Here is a 14,942-nt window from a genome sequence, read left to right as displayed (position 1 = left end):
TGTCACAGTAATGAATCGGACATGGCCATATTTTTTAAACTTAAGGTTCACTTGAAATTGCACCTACAGTCCCTTTAACTGTGAAAAAATTTTACGAATAATCCAAATAAATTTTAGATTTTGTTTCACCCTGTAATATAAATAGTTTTTCCCCCCCCTGGTATATACTGTATACTGTATATTGTATAAACTATGTAAAACTAATCCTACAAATAATAAAACTGTATTGCCCCACTGGGTACCACAGTCCCCCACAACTGTTGTAAACTAGGAAGGGGGGGGGGGTTGAAGCAAAACAAAATATTCAAGTCTGGAAAGTAAAGACCTTTAAAGGGATTGTACACGTATTTTCAGGTGACCCTCTTTTTAAAAAGAGTTGCATGCACAATTCACACCTGTACCCATGAAACCTTTATAGGAGAAGTTTATTATCTTAATATGGGTTGAATTCTGACTATTTCCTTCATCATGTCTTCATTACAAAAGCGCAATTAACGACCAGGTCAAAGACATTCAAAGATCAAAGTCATGCGACATTACTTGTACAATATTGTGACCTCGTAGCTCCTGAACTTTTGATTTTACTTAAAGATAGGAGAAAAGCAAACATATTTGGTTTCAGATTTGAAATAGCTCTTCAGTAAGAGGAATAAATAAATAAATAAATAAATAAATAAATAAATAAAGAGGAGTAATGATTGAAAACACATAAGATTTCAAGCGTGCGTGCAATTTACTTTAGTTTGACGTGTTACGCTGTTATATATGCACTTCCGTAAACTTGCTGCAGGAACCAGCTTAAATGAATAACAAGAATTAGCTGAACCGCGCAAACTTAATTCAACAATCTTCATGACAGAAACAATCTCAAGAACTAACGAGGGTCAACCCAGACCGAAATATATTTTCAATAAATGTGGAACTAACATCTACTTTTTTTACTCTACAGAGGTTTGGTCCATCCCATCACCGAATTTTAAATGCACTTCTTTTCTTTGCCAGTTTTAGCTGAACCGAAGTGGTTGAACTACGTCCACACGGTTCAACCAATTCATTAAATCTAGTCACTAATTATTGAATGACAAAGTGTATATAAAAAAGGGTTTACAATCTTTTCCGGATCAATTCAATTGTCTTGTAGAACCTTTTCCCAAGCTGTTAATGAATGCAAAAATAGAAAAAAAACAGAAATTAAGGGTCTAACCTTTTATAACCGAACCAACAATAAATATATCATTATATATGACTTTTTTAGATCATTAACCAATTAAGATGAACTTCCTTTAATTTGAGGAAGTTGTTTCTAACATACTTGGGAAATACAAAAATTATTATGAGTTTATGATATTATATATCCATATTTATTTTGTTATCACGAAACGATTTTCTGTTATTTTTCAGGATGAGAAAATTAAGGATTTTTAGGTCGTTATTTTAGTATCATCCTTTGCGCAGGTTAACACTTTATTATTATTAAATGTCAACAATTAACTTGCAGTAAAATATGACTTTGTCTGTCCTACGACGAATTGAAAATTGTTTTCAGAATTTTGTTATTGTTAATTTTTTTTAAAAGTCGACTTTTAAAAAGTAGCATTTTCAGTCGTCAGTTAGTTAGTTAGTTAGTGTTATTTTTTCCTCTTCAATTTGTCGTGCGCGCAAAATCACGGCAAAATATAACAGTTCTACTTTTTCGGGCCTGAAAGGCTGAAACGCAACAGTCCCGACTAGAAATTCTAATTTACAACAATTTAAACGTTTTTTTCAATGAGTAAATTTATTTTAAGAACACAGCCAAATTAACAATGATATAATTTTAATATTATTTATAAGAACAATTTTTGCAACTTTTATAATTTTTTTTATATATTTGTAAAAAGGCGGATTTATTAAAATCTGGGAACTTCGGGTAAAAGTTTTATCCTAGGTTAAAAGTTGCAAAAAAGTTTGTTCATCAATATGATGAACACGGTAATTTTTAATATTCTGCCTTTTTAAAACTTTTTAATTTCAAAGTTAAAGCTTTGATAATCTCAAGTTTAAAAATTCCGAGAATTGGTTTAAAACTAGGCATATTTTAAACAGGAATGAAATTGACTAACATTTCTCTATTTTACTAAAATATAAATTTTTTATATCAAGTTTAGACGGAGGAATGATCCGAGCAATCTTGTCTTGAATGATAGATAACTCGTGTTTTATACATTTGTACCTCCGGTGATCGTCGTCCGTCCGGTGCATACCGAATTCCATCATGATCGGCATATTTGTGACCCCGACCTGAATATCCTCCGTCGGTAAATTGTCCGGAATACCCTCTTGGAACACTGTTATAATGTAAACTTAGGTCATTTTCACTTCCATTAAAGTTTCTGGCGGGAAAATTATTTTGGCGGATTTGTCGCTGTCCGCCATCTTTAGATCCGCCATTTTGTCTGTAGCACGTGGAACTGTCGCCATCTCTTTTAGATTTAGAAATGATCTTCTTTGCCATTTGCAGCCACCTAGAAGCATGAAATGCTGATTAAATTAAGATATAAAAAGACTGAATTATAATAATATTGCTGCGGATTTGGGAAAACTTGGTCGGGTTTACATTTTTGCAGAAATGGGGAATATTTGCAGGGCTCTGCGGAGGGTTATCTAGGATGAATTTCAAATAAAATCTGAAATTATTCCTAGTATATTTTATGTAGATTTATAGCAAAGATTTAGACGTTATCCTCAAATCCATACATGTTCATACACTTTATCTAACAGACTATACAATAAGGGGGAAAAGAAAAGATATAAACTAAGATGAGAATTTATGAATATGAAAAGAGGGAGGAGGTACTTTTGCACTGTGGAGCTAAACTTGAGATAAACTACCTTCTTAAGATTTAAAAAAAATCATTTAAATTTTATGGGGATGGTGGATTTTACAGACAAGAAAATTTATTTTCAAAAAAATTTGCGCGAAACAATTTTTTAGAGATGTTAATCAGGTAAGGACCTAACAAACTATTTTTATAAAATCTTACCCTTGAGGTGTCATCAGCATCTTTGCCTGCTGAGTTCTCATTTGAGTTCTATATTTTGCCGCGAAGTCATAAATGTCGTCGTTTTCACGGTCTGCCATACAACTGCTCGGCTGAAAGAAAAAAAAACATTAAAAAATAATGAAAAGAGAAATTAAAACATATTCAAATAAATTTGAACAGAACTTACCGCATAAGCCCCTGGTTGATAAATGGGTTCACTGTCTGAATACGATCTCCCAGTCTAAAACAATCATAGATTACTATTTTTAATTAAAAAAATCTTAGTATAGGTGGACGCTCATTCAATTTGTTATTAAATTCGCGTGAATATTGATTTATCTTAATCTAAACTGGAATACAGTGGTAACCAGAAAACTCTGGAATATGAAGGCAACTTTTAGACTAAATTTTTAACCTCAAGTCCGATGAACATGACATAGCACTTGTGCAGTGTAAACAGACCCCGTTAATTAAAAAAAAGATTTAATAAGTAACCAGTAAAACTATTTGCTTTATAACAACATCAAATACACTTAAGGATTACTATTATGTTGTCTTCCTATTCTATATTTTCTGGTTCTCAGTGTTGTATCATCACGCAAGGTTGCCAAAAAAAATGTTAAGAGGGGGTGGGGTCCAGAAGAGGTTTATTTCAAATTCTACTATATCTAGCTATCTAACTATTTTCCTATCTTTATAATTCCCAAGATTAAGGTGTATTCTATATGCAGATTCAAATACATGAATATTAAATATTAATACAGGGTGTCATGAAAAATTGGATATAATTGGAAAAATGGATTAGAAATAATGTTTTTACAAAAATATCTGTTTTCGAATTTTTTTTATTTCCGTGTGATGTAAACTTTACAACATACAAAATACATCGAATTATATATTTTGATAAAAGATTCTCTAAGATTTAGGAGAAAAAATTAAAAGTTGGACATCAACTCCACCCCCCTCCCCCCTCCCAACTTTTATCAATAATTTTCACAACTCAAAAATCATTTACAGGATGAGACTGTAAACAAGCCAGTTTTGGTCTGCAATGAATGTAAGAAAAGGTACTCAGCAAATTCCGTTCAGTCGTCTCTGAAGTCTCATCCTTAATGGGTAACCCTGTGGTTTCCCGAATTTAGCGGAAGTGGAGGGGAATAGCATTTTGAAGAAAATATACACCCCGTATATGTAAACATTCATACAACGTAGATTATAGTATAGATATCTAATATGTGTATCTCTATGATGGTAGATTAATTCAAATATCTGACAGCAGTAGATATCAAACAAACAAAACAGAATAATAAACAAACATTAAATCGTGAACAAAAACAAACTTTATTTTGCAACAATTAAATTTATAAAAAATTATTGAAAGTTTCTTTTATGGAACTTTTTTATCTAAAAAATCTGATAATAAGGAAAACGGAATTGAGGGAATCAGACCGAATACAGTTTCAAAATTGAACACCATACATGTGGAAAAATATACACCCTTAACGGAATCTATCAAAAACGTCATTTATTTAGTTTCCCACATTATGCTGATATTCACAGTTTCACAGTGGTTTAAAATCAGATTTCATGGCCATCAGTACATAAAAGGCTATAAATGTTAAACTATTTTGACTAGAAATCTGATACTTTGATAAAGTAATTGGTGCTATCCATATTTCGCGATCTTAATAAAAAAGTTGAATTTGAGGTGATAACTTATGAAATAGAATCATAAACTTGTTATTCAACGTTTGCGCCTGCCTCTATATCAAACAAATGGCTCAACCCAATTCAAATATATTTTTTGAATTTGTAATTAAAAGTTATGACAAAAAAAAAATTTTGTTGACATAAAAAAAATTTCTTCTTAATTTTCAATTTCCATCATTCTTGAAAACACGGAATTGTGGAAAAAATATTTTAACTTTTTCGTCTTTACAGTTAAAAAGGAACTGAGTTTCAGTCACAAACTCAAATTGTCTAAAATTTTTAATTTGCCACTTTTTAAAATTATTTTTTTTTTACGTTTTAAGGTTGTAATTTAAACGCCAGAACTTTATGTTTTGCTTCAAATTTTTAATTTTTTAATTGGTAAATATTTCCTAAACCGGAGCAGTGCCCAAGCTAAACTGTAAGCCAATGGAAAGCTAACATCTTCAAGATTTCAAAACATATATGGTTTGGTATGAGCACTGCCCCGGCGTTTGAGTTATTCAAGGATGTGAAAATTTTGGAGGGTAAATTGACTAAAAGTTTACATTTTCGTATAATTTGTTTTGTGTTTTGGTCATTTTCTAAGAAAAAGTAAAAGTAAAATTCCTTAAATAATTTAAATTATATATCTCTGTATCACTTAAGAAACATTTTTTTTAAATTTAAGTGAAAAATATAAAACATAATTATGCTTCTTTAAAAAATTCAAAAATAGCAACAGTTTACTAGAACTTTTGAAAAATAATCACAAAAGTACAAAACTTAATGTCTTATTACTTTGCTTCTAGAAGAGCTTTCAACACAATTTTTTCGGTTCTTAATCGGCCTTTTATTAACTTATCTGGAACAAGAGTTTTAAGCAATTTTTTTTCTGTCCGCGGTTTAATCCCAGTGTGAGTTTTAGTTTAATGCTTCTTTGTGAGGCTAAAAGTTTGGAGTACAGAAGGGCCAAATAATTTCTTTAATAAGAGTTTAGTTTGATGGAGGTGATGCTGCTAGTTATTGTTACTCAATTTATTTTTTTTATTTCGAGCTAGGGACATTTGCGCATTGATGCCGTTGGCAGGATCACTTGAAATTTCGCTTATAGTCCCTTTAAATCCATATTTGGTTGCATCTTAAAAACGGTTTAGTTTTTACCCTTTAGAGACTTAAACCCTTAACTAATCCTGATAGACAGTTAGATAAACAAATAGATATAATAGACAGGGGGATAGATAGATATATATAGACAGTGGATAGATGGATAGAAAGACAGATAGAGCCTAATATGGTGTTATCTTAACACCATCTAAACTGTATAGACCTGGACTAAACCTACAAAAACACGGGATACCATCTTGCCAGGATTAAAAAGTCACTCCTTTTAATTTAAGGTAAGAATGTGTGTCTGAGGGGTAGGGATGGACAAATTTAGCTTTTTTCAATTTCATTTTGTTCATTTTGAGCAAAATCAATTTGACATCATATGTGTTCCTTGTTAGTCGTTATCTTGTCTACAAAATTCATAAAATTAAAAACGAAAAAAAAAATTTCGCAAATTTTTTGAAGAAAACGTTTGGAAAAAACGATGAGTTGGCCTAGTCGAATATAAAAAGAAAAGGGGGGGGGGCATAAAAGACGCTATGTTTGTATTTGAGGGGGGAGGAAGGGGAGAGGGGTTGAAAAGTGCCAGTAATTTGAGGCAATTATTTACATCCGGAGATATAAAAGGAACAAACTTTAATTACAAACAGAATACTTTCTAAACAAGTATATGTAAGGGTTATTTAAATACAAAAATCTAAAAAACTAATACAAATTTTATAAAAAAGTTGAGTATAATATATGCAAAACATAAACACATGAATAAGAAAAAAAAAATAGTGAAATAAAGAATCAAAAGATGAAAAAAATGCATGTGAACAGAAAAAAATATATAAGAAAAAGAAATGATTATTGAGAAACTGTCTGAAGAGTAGAGAGGAATAGCATATGTATATGTATAGATGTAATTAGGAAATGTAATTTATTTTCTTAATACATCAGCCGTAATGTACTAAATGTACACTGTACACTGTAAATAATTATGTACCGTGTACATAATAATCTGCATCGTGTACATAATAATATGTACCGTGTACATAATAAACTCAAAACCGAGAGAAGTATATGTATGAGATATCTTTAATTTTTTGGCTGGAAATTGATTATTATCAAGTGTGGGTTCCATGTAAAATAGAATTGCGGATTTAAGCTGCAGAGACACAAATAATCATATTTTAGGATAGAAAAATTGTAAAGGGTACAGTGTACACCGTTGTGAATCTGACATTCTACTCTAAAAGTGAAGTGTCACTTGAAAATACGTCTACAACACTTATAATGAGATGAAAAATATATTTTGCTCATTTTTTGTTAAAAAATTTAAACCCTAATTATGTGGTAAAAATATAAATCCCACCGGTGGATAATTCTGGTAATTATGCTGAAGATTTAAACCTCCGCCCTGCTGGTGTTTAGGAGCATGTAGAGGATTGCTGGGGGGCGGAGGGGCCTGATCTGACCACTCCGCCAGACGAAGGTCCTCTAGCTGACTCAAGACGTCTTGGAAGGTGGTTCTGAGGTCGTCTGCTAGGCAAGCCGCCAGCGAGGCAAGATGACCACTCGAGTCTCCGGACTAAAAGAAAAAAGAATAAAAAACACTTAATATGGATGCTCATTTTTTTCTCAATGCCCAGTAAAACCTTGAGATTTTTGTGTACTTCTCTATCATGCTTATGTGTATTTAATGGTGCTTGTAAGTTTTGCAATTTGCCAAAATTGTTGCAGAAAAGGTTTGCGACATTATTTGCGAAAGTATTTGGGAAATGAGATGAGTTTGAAGGTAAGTAGAACATCAAGTTTTCAAAACCAATTTATTTAAAAGAAAATAAACTCGAACCAGCGTTCGTATCGTAACCCCAGGAGAATATACTCTCCTCACAGTGATTGAACAAGGGGGGAAATAGATGAAAACCCACTATGCACTGTGGATTAACAAAGGGGGAAATAGATGAAAACCCACTACGCACAGTGTTTTGACCTGGGGGAAACTAGATGAGAACCCTGTATACACAGGAAGGTAAGCCCACTGTGGACACCCAAAATTTAACAAACTACGCATCCCTGTAAAATCCTCGAAACTTCATCTTTTTGTACAAAAACTAGTTTCTTCTGACCTCCTACCCCCNCTTCTTGTGTACATTATTTGAAATGTTTTCTATAAGATGTTGAAGTAAATAGAATTATCTGTCGACTGTGAACACTCCTGCATCCAGCAGCGGCAAATCTAATTCAAAATAACTTTTTCCAGAAAAAAAAAATATTTTTTTAACAAAACAATTTTAAATATAATAAGAGGGTAGGGTGAATAAAAAATAATTTTATATATCCCCATGGGCCGGAAATAATTCGCCACCCTGTAATTAGGAGACAATAGAGAATCAGAATTGAACTGAAGGGAGTTAGGTTCTTGGGAAAAAGCAAAATCATCTCGTCAGAGTGAGTCGAAAAAATATGAAATCATCTGTACAGGGGGATTCAAAAACAAAAAGGGTGGTTGAAAAAATCGAATAATTCTAGCATGTTTGACAGAATATTTATAAAAATAAAAGTAACGCTTTATTAAACTATTTGTTCACAAAATCATTGTAAAAATATCAGATAAAGATGGTTTGGAATCATTGCAAGCAAAGTATCAATGCTGAAAATGGAGGGGGGGGGGCGCTGAGTTTTAGCTCTACCACAACTGTCTGTTTTCTTTATCTGATATCTGTTCCTTTCTTGCAGTCTAACGTTTTTCATTATATTCAATACATGGGGAATCCTATATCTTAATCTTTCTTGTAATCTTAAACACACTTTGTTCTTGTTTTTAGCCCACAATTCTAAATCTAGATTTAAAATTCACTTCTATTTTTTTTTGTTCAATTTAAACTCAGCTCTGGTTCGATCTAATTTGGCCTCAGTTTCAATCTAAGTCTAACTCTAAACCCAGTTTTGATCGAAGTTTAAACCCAGTTTTGATCTTAGTATAAACTCACTTTTAATCTTAGTTTAAGCCCAGTTTTGATCTTAGTTTAAACCCAGTTTTGATCTTAGTTCAAACTCAGTTTTAATCTTAGTTTAACCCAGTTTTGATCTTAGTTTAAACACAGTTTTGATCTTAGTTTAAACTCAGCTTAAATTCTACAGTTGATAAGAACAATATACCCAACATTTTTGAACTAGGAACATAGATTCTTTAATTAAAGTTTTATCTCAACTTTTATCACTAAATTTGTGACTATGTCGCTATAATCAAGTAATTTTTCGACGTTTATATCTTTACACTATAAATGAAATTAATTAACACAAATCAAATTTCAACTATGCTTAAAATTTCTTTGATTTAAAATTCTTAATGTTTAAGTTTAATTTTAATAGCTTAAAACATAAAGATTTAATCTTTGAGTTAGCGTTTAATTCAAATTTTCCAGAAATTATAAAACATGCATAAAGTGTATCAAAAGAAGATTTTAAAATACTATGTTCTCATAGAAGTTGAACATTGACTGAGCTTTCCAAAAAGTTGTCTACATTTCTGAATTTTAAAAACACGGCTATAATTAGTGTTAACTAGACAGAAGGAGAAGGTCGAATTTTTGGTGTTGGGTCATTTCATAGAAAGACATTTTATAGACAGGACATTTTATAGATGAGAAATTTTATAGATAAGAAATTTAATAGTTAGGACATTTCATAGATAAGACATTTCATCGACAGAGAAAATTTTCATAGATAAGGTATATTTTAAGAGATGGTGACACATTTTCTACATACCCAAAACCTTAAATTGTCTCTGAAAAAATTGCATTTGTGTCTTTGAAATCACCTTTTTATCAAAGTTCTGCTCTGTCTTAGAAATTACCTGGCTATGAAAAGTCCTATCTCTGAAATGTCCTGTCTATGAAATGTTCTGTCTATGAAATGTTCTATCTATGAAAAGTCATATCTATATTATTGTTCTCTTTGAAATGTCCATCTATGAAATACCTTTCTATGAAATGACCCAATAACGAATTACTGGTAAGACTTTGTGAACTCGTAGCTCCTCTATTTTTGATTTTAAGCTCAAGTATTATGTTCTTCTCACTAGCTCTTCAATTAAAGGAATTCTAATTGAAAACTATTAAGATTTGAATGTTACGTGACCGCGTTTAAGAAAATCGAGAAAGATTCCGTTTTATTTAAAGACGAGTTTAAAGATATCTTTTAATAACCAATTAAATCTAAGTTGCACAAGAGGGCGTATATATTATTACATTAAGGCGAGTTGAAATAAGATTAAATTTTCAATTTGCACGTCTCAATATAAATTTCATATTTCATCTTGACCAAGGAGGGAAGCTTTGGAAAATCTCTATCCCGTATAGAAGGGAGTGAGAAAGGGTGGATTTTTTATAATCACATTTTTCAATTGTTAATTTTAAAAGTTTTTTGAATTTGATCGATCCTTATTTCATTTTCGTGTATAGTTCCTTTAAGACATATTAAATTTCGTCAGCTCTCCCTTTAAATATCCCCTGTTGTAATCAGGTTTTATAGTTAAAAATAATTATATTAAGCGGCGCCTTTACCACACGAGTAATAAAGCACTAATAATTCTAATAAATATAATTAACAGAAAACGGCCCGACACGTTTTTTAACAAATGGCTGAGATCAGGGAGGGTATTCAATTTAAAAAGGAGTGGAAGGGGGGGGGAGGTGGTTCTTGTTTTTATTCTTTTTTAATGTTTTATCTGTTGGTCTTATTTTCACTCCTCTATCTTTATTTTTATAATTATCAAATGCACGAGAGAATAATGTATATGTGTGTGTTCTCAATGTGCGCCAATAATGTATTTTCTAAATGTAAGCATCCTTTTAAAACAGAGAATGTTGATAAATATCAGGGACACAAAGAATTTCTGTTTTTATTTTCATTAGGAGACTTAAATATTATTTAGAAATAACATGGTTTCCCTCTTATTTTACTTCATTTGGGATGATTGGATAAACGACCTACTGGTTGTGTATAGGGATGATTGGATAAACGACCTACCGGTTGTGTATAGGGATGACTGGATAAACTTATTCGTTCTTCACGCAACCTCTCCAGTACAAGATTTCTCAGGGTATTCGGAGGGATTGAAATCCGACCCATTGATCTCATTGATCTCCGCCCTTCGTGGAGCCGCCCATCCCCGTCGGGTAGTCGTTGAATTAGATCCTCATCACTTCGGGAGTAGTTTACTCTTCCCGTATAATCATCTTTGGAAACTGCAAAATAAAAAAATTATAAAAGTTTTTTGACATTACAAAATACTGATATTTCACGAAATAAAAAATTCTAAAGTTTTTTGACATGACAAAATTGAAAATACTGATATTTCACAAGATAAAAAAATTAATCAACATTTGTAAATTGGGGAGAGGGGTCGCATTGTTGAAAATGTACAACATAAAACTCTGGAGGAAAGAAACAAAAAAAGTAATTTCTACAATATATGTAAAGGAATCATTCTTATATATTAGATTACAGTATTAGACACATGACACAGTTAGGTGAGATCTAGATTAGACATTTAGACAGCTGGGGAGACATGGATATACAATTATAATATAGTTAGACAATTAGACAGTTAGGGAGACAAGGATATACAATTATAATATATTTAGACAATTAGACAGTTAGGGAGACAAGGATATGCAATAGACAGTAAGGGAGACAAGGATATACAATTATAGATAGACAATTAAGACAGTTAGGGAGACATGGATATACAATTATACAGCTAAGGAGATATGGATATACAATTATACAGCTAGGGAGATATGGATATACAATTATATTATAGTTAGAATAATAGACAGCTAGTCCGTGTTGACATTGATAGCTGACGAAATTTTGCCCATTGGTTTGACACTGATAGTTTCCAAGCTAGTGTCCGTGTTGACATCGAAAGCTGACGAGATCGTGCCCATTGGTTTGGTATTGCTAGTTCACGACATTGATAGTAAAGTGAAACTGATTTGTAACTGGATAGATACGGGTCTGAGAAACCCTTATGGAGTAGGCATTTACTACATGAAGACATGGATATACAATTATAATACAGACTGACAAGTAAAATATATATATATATATATATATATATATAAAGGGAGAGTANACATATTTGTTTGTTTGTCTCTATACTCTCTACATATTTGTTTGTTTGTCTCTATACTCTCTACATATTTGTTTGTTTGTCTCTATACTCTCTACATATTTGTTTGTTTGTCTCTATACTCTCTACATATTTGTTTGTTTGTCTCTATACTCTCTACATATTTGTTTGTTTGTCTCTATACTCTCTACATATTTGTTTGTTTGTCTCTATACTCTCTACATATTTGTTTGTTTGTCTCTATACTCTCTACATATTTGTTTGTTTGTCTCTATACTCTCTACATATTTGTTTGTTTGTCTCTATACTCTCTACATATTTGTTTGTTTGTCTCTATACTCTCTACATATTTGTTTGTTTGTCTCTATACTCTCTACATATTTGTTTGTTTGTCTCTATACTCTCTACATATTTGTTTGTTTGTCTCTATACTCTCTACATATTTGTTTGTTTGTCTCTATACTACATATTTGTTTGTTTTCTGTGTGTTTGCTGTTTAAATGTGTTTTTATTCTAAAAGTTTTAGTGCAATACTTATAGCAAAAAATGTTCAAATAAAAATCAATATTTCTCGGATTGTTTCATTCATTTTGTATTTTTATTGATTTTTGGTTAAATTTGATTGATTGTTTATATTGAAAAATCATTGTCAACTCTATTTGTTTGTTTGTTTACGCGCGGCCCTTGCTTTGTATTCCAATACGTGCACGCACATCATGCTTTTGTGCTTTTGTCTGCCTCACCAGCTGCAGTGAACAGGGTGTCCGATTATATATAAAAATAAAATAATTGGTTCAACAACTTATTAACAGACCAATTCGGTTTATGAACAGATTTGCACGGATCTCATTTATATTTCGACAAAGTAATTTCTAAATTGGTTTCTGTGTTTAAAATATATCTAATTTGAACGTTTTGGGCAAAGGTTGAGCGTTAAAATTGCAAAAACATATTTAAATCATCAAAACAAATTTATGACGGACAAAAAATAGATTTCAAAGCATATTTATGATACCAAAAGCATATTTTTAATGCTCAAAACATTGATCGGCAAAACAAAAACATATTTTAACTAATGCCACCGAAAAAAAAAATGACCTGTACTGGATGAAGGACTAACAGTATGATGATGATTGTCTAGACGACCACAGCTGGCAGGGACAGCGCTGTTAACATATAATAGCTGTTAGAAACCGTTTTCCGTTAATTGTAAACAAAATAAGGAAAATATTTAGATTTTTGAAATGTTACATTAATATAAATAGTATATAATTACAATTATACAATTATGGAATTATATGTTGTATGTTAAGGAATAGAACTTTGCCACAAACTGAAATTTTCTAATATAAAAAAATTGGCTACCAGATGGAGTAAAATCCTTTGATATTTAAAAATTATTATTTTATCTAACAGAATTTAAAGCTTGAAATATCAAAGGTCTACGACATTGTGTTGCATTGATATAGGATTTAAAAAATCAGGGTTTGTTCCAAGGACTCAATTCCTTTCTATTTAATGAACAAGAAACCTAACGTTAGGATTTTAAAGTTTTTACTTTTACTAAACATTTTTCATCCTTTTTTATCCTTTAAAAGTGTAAGTGAAGAGGAAAAGCCTTATCATTTAGCTAGCATACGAGCCTTAAGCCGGAAATTTTAAAGAGATCGTACAAATAGAATAGAATATATATTAGAGGTGAATTTACTAGAAAAAGTGTAAAACGGCCATTTTGTTGTACTGTTTCCATACTGCAGGTGTACTTCACATATTTGTGTTATATAACCTTTTGGGCCCTGGAACATCATTTTATAGAAAATCTAAAATTAATGTTAAAAGAAAACCAAATTATGAAATAGGCTGGTTTCATAATTGACCAATGATCATTTCACATGGACTCTATGCCTTTCACTTTACAAACGATAATTTTCCGTTATAACTATAAATCAAATGATGTTTTTTATTCACCTAATTCATTATAAAGTTTATTTAACAGCTTTAACAAATTCGAAATTGAAATGAACATGCTGTATTAATGTACTCTACTGCATATAATTTGTGAACATTTACATGATTTGTACACTTTGAACTCTCTTTCAGGCAGAAAGGGACTGATAAAATTCATACCGAGAGATTCTCTAAATTTCCCTCTAATATATATTCTATTCTCTATGGTATCGTAGAACGAAACTCCCGAGTTTCCTTTTTGGGGTCTTCACGTTTGCGTAGATTTTAATTTAAGTAATCAGAAAACATAAAGATAAAGAAACCACATGAAATAACATTTCATAACAAAAACATTGGTATCTTCAAAACTGCCTGACCCTATTCGTGAAACCGGGTTTCCGAAACTGGGTTTTATTACGAAACTTGTCTTAAGTTTCTGGGTCTAGTGTGCTCTAATTACTGTGTATTAATGAGATACTAAAATCAATACTAATAATCAGATAGGTCTAAACTAGGTCTAAAGGGCCCGAAACCTCAGCTGGGTGATTAAAGGGACTGTAAACGTGATTTCAAGTCACTCTCATTTGATAGATTGATATGTCCGATTCACAACGGTACCATTCAAATATTTGTTTTTCAAGTATAATTAGATTTTAGTGTTTTTGTTTTTGAAAACTGTTTATTTTCATTTGTGGTTTTTAGTCAGAATATGCTCCACATTATTGATTAGATTAAGATTTCAAGGGTACGGCCACTTGTTAGGTCACTTGAAATTACGTGTATAGTCCCTTTAAATAAAAATATTCACTTTAAATTACGTGTATAGTCTCTTTAAATAAACATATTCACTTGAAATTACGTGTATAGTCCCTTTAAATAAAAATATTCACTGGAATTTTCTCTATTAATAATCTATATTAGATTTTCAAACGATTAAGAATAATTATTTTTAAAGAATTGTTTTTTTTAATAATATTTTTAATTTTCAAGTCACCTAATTGAAGTTATCACAGATATATCACTTGGACAGTCAGTTGTTTCAGTTC

General features: G+C 31.2%; 1 protein-coding gene across 1 annotated transcript in view; it reads right to left on the bottom strand.

Moving 5' to 3' along the window:
* Positions 1 to 1,334: 1,334 nt before the first annotated feature.
* Positions 1,335 to 14,942, bottom strand: part of LOC111699514 (uncharacterized) — a gene marked incomplete in the record, with an annotated part of 28,378 nt that continues 14,770 nt past the window's right edge. Inside the window, 7 exon segments of the mRNA XM_023470201.1 lie at positions 1,335 to 2,504; positions 3,024 to 3,133; positions 3,211 to 3,264; positions 7,180 to 7,395; positions 10,842 to 11,059; positions 13,048 to 13,115; positions 14,891 to 14,942. Coding sequence (XP_023325969.1) covers positions 2,144 to 2,504; positions 3,024 to 3,133; positions 3,211 to 3,264; positions 7,180 to 7,395; positions 10,842 to 11,059; positions 13,048 to 13,115; positions 14,891 to 14,942 — 1,079 coding nt within the window.

This window comes from Eurytemora carolleeae, unplaced genomic scaffold (genome assembly GCF_000591075.1).
Source record: "Eurytemora carolleeae unplaced genomic scaffold, Eaff_2.0 scaffold365, whole genome shotgun sequence".
In the NCBI taxonomy this organism is placed as follows: domain Eukaryota; kingdom Metazoa; phylum Arthropoda; class Copepoda; order Calanoida; family Temoridae; genus Eurytemora; species Eurytemora carolleeae.
This window is presented reverse-complemented; position numbering and strand designations above follow the sequence as displayed.